This window comes from Ovis aries, chromosome 3 (assembly GCF_016772045.2).
Source record: "Ovis aries strain OAR_USU_Benz2616 breed Rambouillet chromosome 3, ARS-UI_Ramb_v3.0, whole genome shotgun sequence".
NCBI classification, from domain to species: domain Eukaryota; kingdom Metazoa; phylum Chordata; class Mammalia; order Artiodactyla; family Bovidae; genus Ovis; species Ovis aries.
Genome location: NC_056056.1, coordinates 10,920,543 through 10,934,548, shown reverse-complemented (window position 1 = coordinate 10,934,548; position 14,006 = coordinate 10,920,543). Strand labels below are relative to the sequence as shown.

At 38.0% G+C, this 14,006-nt stretch overlaps 1 protein-coding gene across 5 annotated transcripts in view; it reads right to left on the bottom strand.

Moving 5' to 3' along the window:
* Nucleotides 1-14,006, bottom strand: part of SCAI (suppressor of cancer cell invasion) — a 116,745-nt gene that overhangs the window by 40,831 nt on the left and 61,908 nt on the right. For all 5 annotated transcript variants that reach the window (XR_006059083.2, XM_027966450.2, XM_042245707.2 and 2 more), the window contains 4 exons: nucleotides 8,120-8,215; nucleotides 7,509-7,595; nucleotides 5,948-6,046; nucleotides 1,033-1,129 (listed from right to left, as the gene is read on the bottom strand). Coding sequence is in view for 4 of the 5 variants with exons in the window: in XM_027966450.2 (XP_027822251.1) it covers nucleotides 1,033-1,129; nucleotides 5,948-6,046; nucleotides 7,509-7,595; nucleotides 8,120-8,215 (379 nt within the window). In the remaining variant the exon portion in view is untranslated. The remainder of the gene's footprint in view (nucleotides 1-1,032; nucleotides 1,130-5,947; nucleotides 6,047-7,508; nucleotides 7,596-8,119; nucleotides 8,216-14,006) is intronic.

The window sequence follows — 14,006 nt, the reverse complement described above, 5'->3', positions numbered from 1 at the left end:
TAATAAGTTTGATTATTATCAATATACAGTACCAATTACAACCAAAACAAAGAGTGAAAATTACACGAACTTGCTTCAAAATCAAAAATTCCAAAATGATACACATCAATAAGATCTTCATAGAGACCTAGTGACGCACACTGCTCAGTGCTAATCAGCAATGGCTTTATTAAAAGGAAACTCTTAAAGGTAACCCCCCCAATTTCTAACATTAAAAAATGAACATAAATCCTTTGGGACTGATATTATACTGTTTCTTTTGGAAACAGTCCTATTAGTAACTGGGGATAGAGAAAGAAAGTTTGTCAAAACTAGCATGTTATACTGAATCACTTTGCTAGATACCTGAAGCTAACACAATACGGTAAATTAACTATACTTCATTAAAAACAAAAACCAAAACACGAGCATGTTATACTGAATCCCTCTGCTTTACACCTGAAAATAAGACAATACTGTAAATCAACTACACTTCAGTTAAAAAAAAAACTAGCATGTTATACTTAAACACCAAAAAAATCAAGACGTATGCCATTGAAATCACTAACTGAATAGTGTAACCAGAATGTAGCAAGGAATAATTACAGATATTAAGTGAATATCTTTATTCAGTTAACTCTGATTACCTGAATCATGAAGGACAGAATGAAGAAGAAGGAATAACCAAAACTCATTCATATCACCTTTATAAAACATTCTGTACTTGTTCTTAACCTAATTTTTCAATTATTTTATCTTAAACTAAATATTTTAACTTTTGTTTGCATTTGCCAACCACTCATTAATGAGTGATGAAATGTAAAATGAGCTGAGGGGACAAAAGCAAGAAATTAATACAATTATCTCTGGTAAGTACGTTTGAAACATGAAGAGACCTGCAAAAATTTTTTATCATTACCCTTGACAGAAGTTACCATGCTCTGAAAGTTGTAATGATTTTAATTATCAAAATTATTTTAACCTTATCTATTTTAAAAAACAAAATTACCAACAAATAATCAGAAATCAGGATTTTAATTAAAATACATTTACCTTTACCAGATCCTTCACAACATCCATTTTGTTGAGAAGAAGACAAACTACTATAAATCTTGCATAGTATCGTAGCTTCTTAACTACCAACTCAGGTCTATGGTAGATAAATGGAAAATTATTCATTAGATTAAAAACAAAATTACGCGACTTGATTTTTCTAACTTTCTGATCGTTTTTAAACTCTTTTGATCCTATTTTGCACAGTTATAAACACTGTTTCATATAATCTATAGTTTTTTAATATATTTTTTACTCAATGATTCATTACATTGTTCTTTCATACATTAATTTATTCAACAACTATCTATTGAAACTTAGATGCACCAGGTACTATGCTAAATAGTAGATTAAAATTATTAGAAAAAGAAACTATAGACATAGTCCCTTCCTCACAGATCTTATAGACAGAAATGTATGTAAAATATAGAGGAGACAGATAAATACTTAAAACAGTGGAATAAATATTACAATGATAGTGTTGCAGTTAAAAGGAAAAGAAGAGGAATGTGTTTTTCTTTTCTTTCCTGAGAACAAAGAAGAAAGAGAAGAGGGAGCAGGCCTGGTCACACCTAGTTTTTATTTTAACCATTGCTAATTCAGCAAGTTTGGAAAACTCAGCAGTGGCCACAGGACTGGAAAAGGTCAGTTTTCATTCCAATTCCAAAGAAAGGCAATGCCAAAGAATGCTCAAACTACCACACAATTGCACTCATCTCACACGCTAGTAAAGTAATGCTCAAAATTCTCCAAGCCAGACTTTAGCAATACGTGAACCGTGAACTCCCTGATGTTCAAGCTGGTTTTAGAAAAGGCAGAGGAACCAGAGATCAAATTGCCAACATCCGCTGGATCATGGAAAAAGCAAGAGAGTTCCAGAAAAACATCTATTTCTGCTTTACTGACTACGCCAAAGCCTTTGACTGTGTGGATCACAATAAACTGTGGAAAATTCTTCAAGAGATGGGAATACCAGACCACCTGACTTGCCTCTTGAGAAATCTGTATGCAGGTCAGGAAGCAACAGTTAGAACTGGACATGGAACAACAGACTGGTTCCAAATAGGAAAAGGAGTACGTCAAGGCTGTATATTGTCACCCTGCTTATTTAACTTCTCTGCAGAGTACATCATGAGAAACGCTGGACTGGAAGAAACACAAGCTGGAATCAAGATTGCCAGGAGAAATATCAATAACCTCAGATATGCAGATGACACCACCCTTATGGCAAAAAGTGAAGAGGAGCTAAAGAGCCTCTTGATGAAAGTGAAAGAAGAGAGTGAAAAAGTTGGCTTAAAGCTCAACATTCAGAAAACGAAGATCATGGTATCCCATCCCATCACTTCATGGGAAATAGATGGGAAACAATAGAAACAGTGTCAGACTTTATTTTTGGGGGCTCCAAAACCACTGCAGATGGTGACTGCAGCCATGAAATTAAAAGACGCTTACTCCTTGGAAGAAAAGTTATGACCAACCTAGATAGCATATTGAGAAGCAGAGACATTACTCTGCCGACTAAGGTCGGTCTAGTTAAGGCTATGGTTTTTCCTGTGGTCATGTATGGATGTGAGAGTTGGACTGTGAAGAAGGCTGAGCGCCGAAGAATTGATGCATTTGAACTGTGGTATTGGAGAAGACTCTTGAGGGTCCCTTGGACTACAAGGAGATCCAACCAGTCCATTCTGAAGGAGATAAACCCTGGGATTTCTCTGGAAGGAATGATGCTAAAGCTGAAGCTCCAGTACTTTGGCCACCTCATGAGAAGAGTTGACTCACTGGAAAAGACTCTGATGCTGGGAGGGATTGCGGGCAGGAGGAGAAGGGGACGACAGAGGATGAGATGGCTGGATGGCATCACGGACTCGATGGACGTGAGTCTGAGTGAATTCCGGGAGATGGTGATGGACAGGGAGGCCTGGCGTGCTGCAGTTCATGGGGTCGCGAAGAGTCAGACACGACTGAGCGACTGAACTGAACTGAACTGAATCAGCTTCCTGTAACTAAATTTGCTTTTCTGCCCCAGATTCTTCACGGGGTGGCGGGACAACACAGTTCTGGAGGCAGAAGCCTATTGTGTTCTCCCCTAGGCTGGCTGAGGACTTTAAGCCACCTTTCTATTTCCTCAACTCTGTCTCCATATTTTTTAAATTCGGCTTCAGAGGGCAGAGAAAGTAAAGATTTTATCAACAGGAGAAACAAAACATGCTATTTGAGCCCACAGGACTGGATCTTGGTGAGAGAATGCTTCCCAGAGAGAGTAATGTTTATATTAAGACTACAGAGAGGAAGACGAGAAGACAGTAGGCAGGAAAATACGAGGTCATCCACTCAATACACTTGAGAAGCAATCCTATCAAGCCTGAAAACCTGAATGACGGCCCCTACCTTTCTGCCTGCTGCAGAGGAAGAAGTCCTCTGTGAATCTCACTGGGAAGGGTCCATATCAAGTCCTCGTCATAGGCATCAAGACTGGGATGTGGCCAGGTTTTCAAGCTCAGATCTACATTTTCCACTATCAAACAAAACTCCAGTACTGTCACCACCAGAGGGGCCATCAAGATTCTCTCTGACAAAGTCCTTTTGGCATGCCAGAATTGCAGCCTTGTCCAACCTGCTAGGACCACTAACTGTAAGATGCTGACTCTTGACACATCTGCCTGAGAAATTGTTTTTCGAGGTGGCTAACTGCAATGTCTTCCTGCAGCCTCTGTGCGCTCAGAAACTTCACCTTCTCCGTATCTTAACTCTAACCAGGTTCAGCCTTCGTCCTTCATAAACACTGGGGCTTATAGCTCGGACAAGTGATTATGTGCAAATGTCTCCTCCACTCAACAGGACAGGCCATGGAACAGAGATATTCTGAAAGCTGTTTGTATTTGGTGACAGGCAGTCACTCTGGTGATCGTTGGAACGTACCACTCCTCCTGGCTTTGACATATTCCTTCCCTACTGAGACAATGCAGGCAGAGCTTGACTTCTGGAGGAGAGATGCCTCTTAAAGCAACTGTGAAATTGTGGAATACTTTCTTACTTTGTTTTAATCTACCAGCTGTTGGTTTTAGCAGCTGTCACCAACTGCTATCTTGATGGCCCCCTAGCCCTGTGTGAACTAGGAAACAACCAATTTTACCAACTGAACAAACTCCTTCCTATGGTACAGGGAACAAAACCAAGATTTTATATACTGAAGTGTCCTTTGATTCTAAGTTAGTTTGATACTAAGCCTATGAGATTTCATCGTCCTGGTTCCAAGTAATTCTAGCTCTGTCCATCTGCCCCCCTCTAGGAGGCAGCACAGAGAAACAAGTCACATGGGCTAGTTTGCTCTTAGGACAGAAAGTGATTTTATTAAGCCAAACTATTGGGTTTTAAGCCAAGGGACCTAAGAACAATTTCCCTTGTGTCAAATTAGAAAATTCATAAAAGTGAATTATACAAGGTATTTTACTATTGCTTAAAATAGTTCTTTGCTTATATGTATTTTTCACTCAATAAAGTGTTACATACCCCTTCTGTATTTTTGAGAAATAATTTACCTCACCCAGAATTCAGAGAAATTATACAACAGTAATGCAAAAAAAAGGGAGTTGGAAGAAATATATCTGTAGTGAAAATACGTGAAGCAAGCCGTAAGAAATTCTGAAAGAAAAGTAACTGATGCAACTTCATGAAGTAAGGCAAAGCCAAAGAGACCTTGGGGGAAAATGCAGAATTCAGCATCTACATAACTTTGTTTCAAGAAAATTTCTCCAGACAAGTCTGAACAAGATTTGCAAGGGAATGAAGGGGATTTACCAGAGTGGGGCTTTCCCAAAACTGTTGCTGTTTAGCTGGAAAGCTTATGACAGCCAGCCACAAAGTATTCTCTAGAAAAATGTCAAAACTACATTATTCTTTTTCTAACAGAATATAATCTTTTCACTTAGATAATGACAGTGATTTCTGTTACTGGGAGTAGGGAGAACATTCAGATCTTTCAACAATTCTTGAATCATAGCAACAAAGATTCTCCAGCAGATTTCTGATTTCAACAACTCTATTCTCATCTGAATCTACCTGTACCCTAAATGTGTCTGAGACTCCCATGAAAAGGTAATCATCTAAAACGAAAAAAAATACTTGTCCAGCTTCTTTTCATTTTCTTCTCCCACCCAAGCCAGACACATAGTAAGTGGGGATGAATAACTTTAACATGATTTTTTTCCATAACAGTAAAGCTGCTGCTGCTGCTAAGTTGCTTCAGTCGTGTCCGACTCTGTGCGACCCCATAGACGGCAGCCCACTAGGCTCCCCCATCCCTGGGATTCTCCAAGCAAGAACACTGGAGTGGGTTGTCATTTCCTTCTCCAATGCATGAAAGTGAAAAGTGAAAGTGAAGTCACTCAGTCGTGTCCGACCCTCAGCAATCCCATGGACTGCAGCCTTCCAGGCTGCTCTGTCCATGGGATTTTCCAGGCAAGAGTACTAGAGTGGAGTGCCATTGAAGCTACATGACTGCAAAATGGTACTGTATTTATAAAAGACAAATGGCAGTTTCCAACAGGTTTTGAATGTATACAAACTAAGATGATATAGGCTACAGAACAAAGGTATCAGCTAAGCCTCATTTTGGAGCTGTTTCTTTTCTATGAAACTTCATATGCCCCAATCTCTCATAAAGAAATAACCCACCCTTCTTTGGGCTCTGACCCTACCCTGGTATTGTGACATCTGTCACAACATCCATGATATTTACTGCTTTTAGGTAACACACTTCCATATGCTTAAGAAGGCCTCAAATATAGCAGGCACTCAATAAAGCCCATTAAATGAATAAAAGTTACAAATAAATGTGTGCCTTTCTGCCTAATTTCCACACACTAAAAAGTTTCAGTGCTTTATCTTCCTCTTTCTAAAAACAGTAGGTACATACCTGTCCTCTTTATTGACTTGAGAATAGTAAGATCTCTGTCTGATTGCAGAATAGAAGGAGAAAGCCTCATTCAGATAGCTGGTCTCAGATGTGCGTAGGCTACGAGAGAGAAAGAAAATCTTAAGTATGACAGTGTCTCAGACTCTTCATCATGATAAATACTTGTTTTGTTACTCCTCTCTTCCTCTACTGGAAGGGATGTGAACAACTGCACTAGATTTGAATCACCAAAGCAATAATCATATCACCCTTAAGATGTATGAAAACAATAATAATTATAATTTAAATTTAAAAAAATACCTCCCCTCTGCTCCCAAGCCTTTTTTGATAGCAACCCAAAGTAGACATTATTCTCATTCTTCAAAGGGCCTCTCCAAATAGCATTCTACTCACTTAAATCTTTCCTGGGGTTAAAGGCCTGGGACCAGTGGACTGAGAAATAGACCCTGATACATATTAATCTTCACAGGATGCTGATTAGTTGGATTTCTATTCAACATTTCTGTTTTTTTTTTTTTTTTAATTGAAGTATAGTTGGTAGCTCAGCTGGTAAAGAATCCACCTTCAATGCAGGAGACCCCGGTTCAATTCCTGGGAAGATCCGCTGGACAAGGCATTAGGCTACCCAATCCAGTATTCTTGGGATTCCCTGGTGCTCAGATGGTAAAGAATCCACCTGTAATGTGGGAGACCTGGGTTCGATCCCTGGGTTGGGGAGATCCCCTAGAGGAGGGCATGGCAACCCACTTGAGTATTCTTGCCTGGAGAATCCCCATGGACAGAGGAGCCTGGCGGGCTATATAGCCCATGGGGGTGCAAAGAGTCGGACATGACTGAACAACTAAGCACAGCACATAGTTACACACAATAACATTGCTAGTTTTACAAGGGATTTCTTAAGAAAATATTCTACCAGGAAAAGTGATTTTAATGGTGGGAATCTGAGTGGCATGCCAAAAGACAGGAAGAGGAAGGAATTTTCTGGCCAACTAAACTACAAATGGTCCAAGCCTTTTTATGAAATGCCTGATACAACTTAATGATAATGTGATGTCTGGATCCTAAATGGAGCTCTCTTCTTTCATTGACTCATGGGTGGGACTATACAGATGTAGTCAAAAGTATCTTTATTGACTTCACGTACCCTTTTAGACACAGCATACAAGGACTGGTTTTAAAGTATTCTCCTGAAAACCATTCATTCAAACAAACATACCAGTTATGTTATGTCTCCGTAAGGGATCAAGATTCAAGTGAAGCCATTAAGAACCATAAATTCATTTAGTATTTTTCTTATCTAAAACCAAGGGTCATACTCTAAGTTTACAAATGAATCTGACCGAATGAACCGTTCGGAAGGTAAGCCTTTGAAGCAAACAATGTCACTTTGATTATGGAAGGTCACTTTAAAATGCTGTCTTAATCAAGATAATCTGAACTATTAGAATTTCAAGTGTAACTCATCGCTTTCCCTCCTACCGGATATGTATTGATGCATACTTCTGCATGCTGTGTTTAAATCAGGAGAACGCTTTATTTTTCCCATTTGCAGTTCACTTACTAATAATGGTAGTATAGCTGCCCAATCTTAGAAGCAATTTCCCCTATTTGCCACCGCTTCAAGCCATATCGATTATCCAAGACTTGTCTGTTTTACATAGGAGATAAGAAAATAGAAATGAGAGACTATAAATTTCAAAAATAACCAAATCTGTTAATTTCACAGGATAAAGTATCACCCAATTCATCATGAAATTCTGAGTACATAAATTGAAATTCATGAATTTTTCATGAGATTTTAACATAAGCACTCAAATTCAAAAACCATTTATAAAGTGTCTATTTAGAGTATGCTGAAATATAAAAATAAACTTCTCTGAGCTACGTTCACGGAAATTAGAAGCAACCCCCTCCCCCAATAGCTTTGGCCAATAAACAATACCTATTTCAGAATGAAATCACGAATCTGCCTACCTACTTAATCTGAATCATTTCAAATATGATATTGTCTTTTAAAATCAGATACTATTACACTTGAAAAAAATAAATAGGGGGAAAAATCAATTTATTTTCTTTTGGTAACAAAGATGAAATGAGATACACAAACAGATAAAAAGCACTGAGGTAGTAAAGGTCAAAACTGACTAACGTAAAACTTTAAAAATCCTTTACCGATGCTGCTGCTGGAATTTCCAGAGTTTGGTGTATACATCAAAAGTTCTTCCAAAATAGGACTGCCACTGCTTCTGTCCATATTGTGGCAAATCTCTGTAATGACAAGTAAACATCTATTAATTTTAAAACCTGTATACTCCTTGGAAATTAAGTCTTGTGATAATACAAACTGGACAGATTTAAAGCATTTTGCATTCAGGCTTATTTATTTTTAAAAGTTACAATTTTTAGAGCAAAAACAGTTGTATTGCGGGGGTCCAGGACACGTTCTTTCCTGTTTCTCTTTCCTGGTTCTGACAGTTCATTCTTCATCTCCTCTGTAGATCTTCTCCCATGGGGTTTCCAGCTCTATCTCCCCTGACCTTGGGTGATCTTATATACTGTTAACTTCCAAGTCTGTCTTCAGCTAAGAACTCAGCACTTGGAAAAGCACTGCTTTAGGGACTAAATCTAGAAGTGGATATGCAGGTGGTATTGTTGTTCTCAACTGTTCCTGCCCCTCCCAAAAATGAAACTATATATCCTTGTCCTTGGGCTTGGTTATATAACTTGCTTTGGCCAATGAAATGTAAGTTATCTACAACATGTCTGAGAAGAAGATATAAGAGGTATTACATGGTTCAGCATTTTTACTTTTCTCTCCGAACTAAGACCAAGATAAGGCTGTTCCTCAGCCTGGAACACACAGTCAAACACATTTAATGGGGCCTTAGAACTGCAGGCAACTTGTAGCTATAACATGAGAGTCAGAAATAAATCCCTAGTAAGGTACTAAAATTTTGGAGTTACTACAGTAGCCTTATTTAGGAAAAGCTGCTAAAAAAGAAACCAGAACCAGGACTGGCTAAGAAATATGTATGGGACACCGGCACTGCGATTAAACTGCAAGAAACTGTTATTGAAGGCTAACATATAAAACAGAGGCGAAATGCATTTGCCTGCAATAACTTGGAAAGTAGATAAGGTGACTAATGAACTTGTGGATTTATACAAATAAACCAGGGAACAGTATGCTATTAGACACACTTCACAAAATACCAGAAAGATAAACTCACTAAAGAACTAGCTGCAAGTAGGCTGAAAAGGAAAAGAGGAAATCCACAAATTCCAGAACTTTCCATACTGAAAAACACAATTTTTAATGTGTTAAGTGTAAAAGACCCAACTGAGAAATGATAGCTATAAATGCCACGTAAGACAGTCTCATCCCTAGGGGAAAACCTCTGCATGAAAGCTTGTGAAAACATTTACGAAAGTGGCCCCAAGTACATTCTTTCAAAGGGACAAAATAGATGTGGGGAAAGAATCAAAGGATTTGGCTGTCTTGTAGAAGCCTGATAAACTCAAGGTATTTGTAACAGAGTCTACAAGAGAGCGAGGAAAGTGTCTCAAAATATTGTGGGTTTAGCTATTGGTACACGGAGGCTAACCTAAATCAAACAAATAGAGCCAACAAAATCTTGAGAGCATTTTGTATCATAAAGGAATAATAATCATTCACTGATTAGAGCATGGTATACTTATCTCACTCATGCAACTGTGGACAGCTAGTAGTGGATGGTCTCCCTTGAATGTATAGCCTGGCTGGTGGCTAGGGTGCCAGGTCACGTGTTTCTCATTATAAAACAGGCTACCTCTGTTTACATGAGGGTCGTTGCAAGGATCCCAAGAGTAGCAAAACAGAGGGTGGCTCTGTTGTGCAAGTTTCCTTTCAAGTCTCTGCATCATATTTGTACTGTCCCATCAGCCAAAGCAAATTCATGGCCCAACCCAGTGTCAGTGTGAGAGGGGATAACTCATGGGCATAGACAAGGGGAAGGGAATGGCTTTTATAAACAATTTGTAAGAGACTTTATCATTTTCTTTTTCTTCAATTTTAAAAATAAATCTCTTAGAAAACAAAAATTCTATACAGTGTATAAAACAAGAAATAAAAAAACAGCTTACTGCTTTTTCCTTCTAGTCCCCAGAAATAACCACAATTAAAAATGCATTTTCTATATGCATTTAAATATGTCAGTCTTTCTATTATTTTACATAAGTGGAATCACACTAAATATTCTGTAACATGCCTTAATTTAATATATCACATTTCTTTAATGCATATAGAATTATATCAATATTTACTGTGTATAATATAGTATAATGAATCAATTTACTCAACCAATCTCTTCCTGATGGACATTTACACTGCTTCCAGCTTTTCCCTGTCATAAAAATGCTGCAATAAACATTATTCTACTAATAAACTTGAAGAGTTATATGATTTGAATAATAGGCAAATTTCTGTAAGTGGAATGAGTAAAAGAAGATTTGCATTTCTATACAAGATGTTAAGACAATGAGGAAAAAAGCAAAAGGTTTTTCTACCCAAACTTTTCAGATACTACATTACAAGAATGAGCTAGTAACTTCAGTTTTAAATTTATTTCCATTATCCTTAGGATAAGGAGAAACTCATTTCAGATTACAGGTTAACTATAGATACTATTGATAGTTTCTAGATTCATCCCAAGTTTTTACCTTTTTTACGTCTCCATGGATCTCTTGTGAGAGGTTGCATTACAAAGAGCTAATAAGTTATTTTTAAATTGAAATTGCTGCTAGAATCTTTAAGACTCTTATCAAGTAGTTACTGCTAGGAAGACTGTATTTTATATAAAAGCTTTAGGCAACATTAAATTCAGGAAAACTGACAACCTTTGAGTGCTTCTATAAAGATACCATGTAAAGTCTCCAGGCAAATTTTCAACTAAGCATTTGCCTACAAGTTATTTTGCATTTTCAAAACTGACAGATTTAATAAACCTCAGTAATACATCATATTAAGGAAGAAAACAGAATTAGAGCTCAGTATTTTATTTCACAACTACATAATTTCAGGTGTTTAGTGGAAACGGTTTTAGGGGAAAGGAATTCGCCATGAAGGCTAAAAGCACAAAAAAGTGGTCTAAAAGATTAGAACAAGGTTCCAAACATAAGTTGTAATGTACAAGTATTTTCTGATTTATAGCTGTGAACAATGTTGACTAGATTCTATACTATTTTCATTGAAAGAATTTATAGAATCTACCACTCCAGTATGAAGTATCAGCTATAAAATAGACAGCAATTTCTTTTTCAAAATAGGCTTTAAGTTTAAAAAAAAAAAAACCTCCTAAAGGACAAGTCCCATGGTCACACTTTTTCTAGTGAAACACACCACAGAAGCTAATATTCAAACAACTCTCTTATGATGAGTCTAAACAAAATTAACTAATGTACCTTATAAAGAGTTTTAGATAAATTCCTCTACTATTCAGAGCTTGATTCTAGTTTTAAACTCTGAATATATCATTTGGTCATTATTACTGTCAGTAGAGATGGGAAATTAATGGTCCATGGAATTAAATTAAATGGGGCTGTGTGAATTAGCCCATAAGCTAAATGACCTTATATTTCACATTTTGCAAAGGCACCTATGTTATAAATTGGCCAGTCATATTCTTTTCATGTCTTGAGAGGAAGCTGAAAGTATGACACTAATCTCACTCTCTTTTAAAATCCTCAACTCTATCAACAAAAAGTTGGGAGAACATGAGAAGAAACGTAGTAGAGATTGATGATTCAACCTACTTCTGAGAGATGATTCAAATGTAAAGTTGAGATGTCAAATCATAGGAACTTTCTTACAAGTTTCTACAAATCAACCATCCTTTACTAAAGTAAATTAGCTAGAATCACTGATACCTGTGGCATGCGTGCATGCTAAGTCACTTCCAGTTATGTCCGACTCTTTGCAACCCCATGGACTGTAGCCCACTAGACTCCTCTGTCCATGGAATTCATCCACACTGATGCCTACTGACACCTAAAATCCAACAGCCATTTTCTAGTCCTCAGATCAGTCCTCCTTAGAGGGTTACCTTCCTAGAGGTTCCCTATTGGCTCACCACTTCTTCAGCATCTTGTAATCCTTTCTTCTTTCTGTTCTAATGGTCTCTTTCATTAGCTTCTCTTTCTTTAGTCTGGTCCTAAATGCATGCCTTCTTCAGCAAAATGTTAGTTGCTTCAGTCATGATCAACTCTTTGCGACCCCATGGACTGTAGCCCTCCAGGCTCTTCTGTCCATGGAATTCTCCAGGCAAGAGTACTGGAGTGGGTTGCCATTTCCTTCTCCAGGGGATCTTCCCAACCCAGGGACAGAACCTGGATCTCCCGCACTGCAGGCTGCCGCTGCTGCTGCTGCGTTGCTTCAGTCGTGTCCAACTCTGTGCGACCCCACAGACAGCAGCCCACCAGGCTCCCCCGTCCCTGCAATCTCCAGCACTGCAGGCAGATATGTGCAAATATATGTAAATACACATACATACTAAAATAAGAAGCAGAGAGCTTAAATGGGTTGCCTGGGAACTCATGGCCAGTTAACTGTTGAGCTATGACTGAAATCCATAACCCTTTTGAGTCTGTAATCTAATACTCTCTCCTCTTTGCCATAGAGAAAAATAACCCAGATTTTGATTTTACATTAGTGAAGTCCTTCTCTGGGAGCTCACTCTTGGGATGCCATTGACAGCAACATTTAGACTTGTTTTGACAACAAGTTGTGTCCTAATAAGCAGGAGACTGGGGCTCACACAGAGTCACCTAGGATGCACTTGAGGCCAGAGCAAGAAAATGGCCATTTGTAAACCAAGGAGAAGAGGCCTCAGAATGAACCTACTCTGCCAACAAGTTGATCTTGGATTTCCAGCTTCTAGAGCTGTGAGAGAATAAATTTCTGTTGTTTAAGCTACCTAGGATGTGGCATTTTGTTATGATAGCCCTAGCAAACTAATATAATAAGTGATAAGGTAACCTTCAAATCCCAAAATACGAGTGGGTGGGAACAAATCACCAATAGCCAAAAGACTTAAAGGCTATCGGCATCTGTGCAGAAAGACCAGAAACCACGGGGACAGGGGATGGACCGTGAAGAAGAAACCCCCCAAAATAGCCAGCATGTATTCACCAGAAAGCACAGTGGACCATTCTGAGGACAGAAGCTAAAAGGGGGAGGAATTTTGCCTGGGCCAATAGCCACGTGTGGCTACTGAGTACTTGAAATGTGTCTAATTTGAACTGAAATGTGTGAAAGTATAAACTATTCAGTATACTTCAAAAACTCGGTATAAAAAAAAGAGTATGTAAAAGATCTCAAAACTTTTTCTATATTGATTACATGTTGAAAGAAAATATTTTGGATATACTGAATCAAATAAAATATACTATTAAAATTAATTTCAGCTTTTTTTCTTTGTTTTACATTTTGAAAATCTGGCTACTAGAAAAACTTTAAACCACATCTGTGGCTCATTAAATTTTTGTCAGTCAATGGTCTTCTAGATCACAGGATCACGACATCTACTGCACCCTGGTGGCCGTCTACCTCAACTGCAAGTGCAACTGTTTCCGGGTAGCAAACCATACAAAATAAAAGCAGGTATCCCAAGCTTGTACAGATAGTTTAGGGTATTACTTCTGAAATAACATGCACTTTACTATTACCTGTCCGTGGAAATTTCTCTCTAGGAAAGCATTAATATTGTGAAGAAGGAAGAGAAAGAGGAAGAAAAAGAGAGGGAAGAGAGAGGAAAGAGAATGAGGGGAGAAGGGGCACAAAGGGAAAAAACTGTTAATCCCTCACTTATCCTTTCCTACCTACACGGCAATCAAGGCATTCTAAAAGTAGGATGTTGAAGAAAGCACTGGTGATGATTTCTTCTTTATTCTGAAATATTAAGGAGCATGTTTAATAAAAATTTCTGCCATAATTTTTATTTCAGACAATACACTTCACTTTGGTGCACTTCTTTGCATATGTATGTATGTATGTTTATTGCTTCCAACATTTATTTTGGCTTTG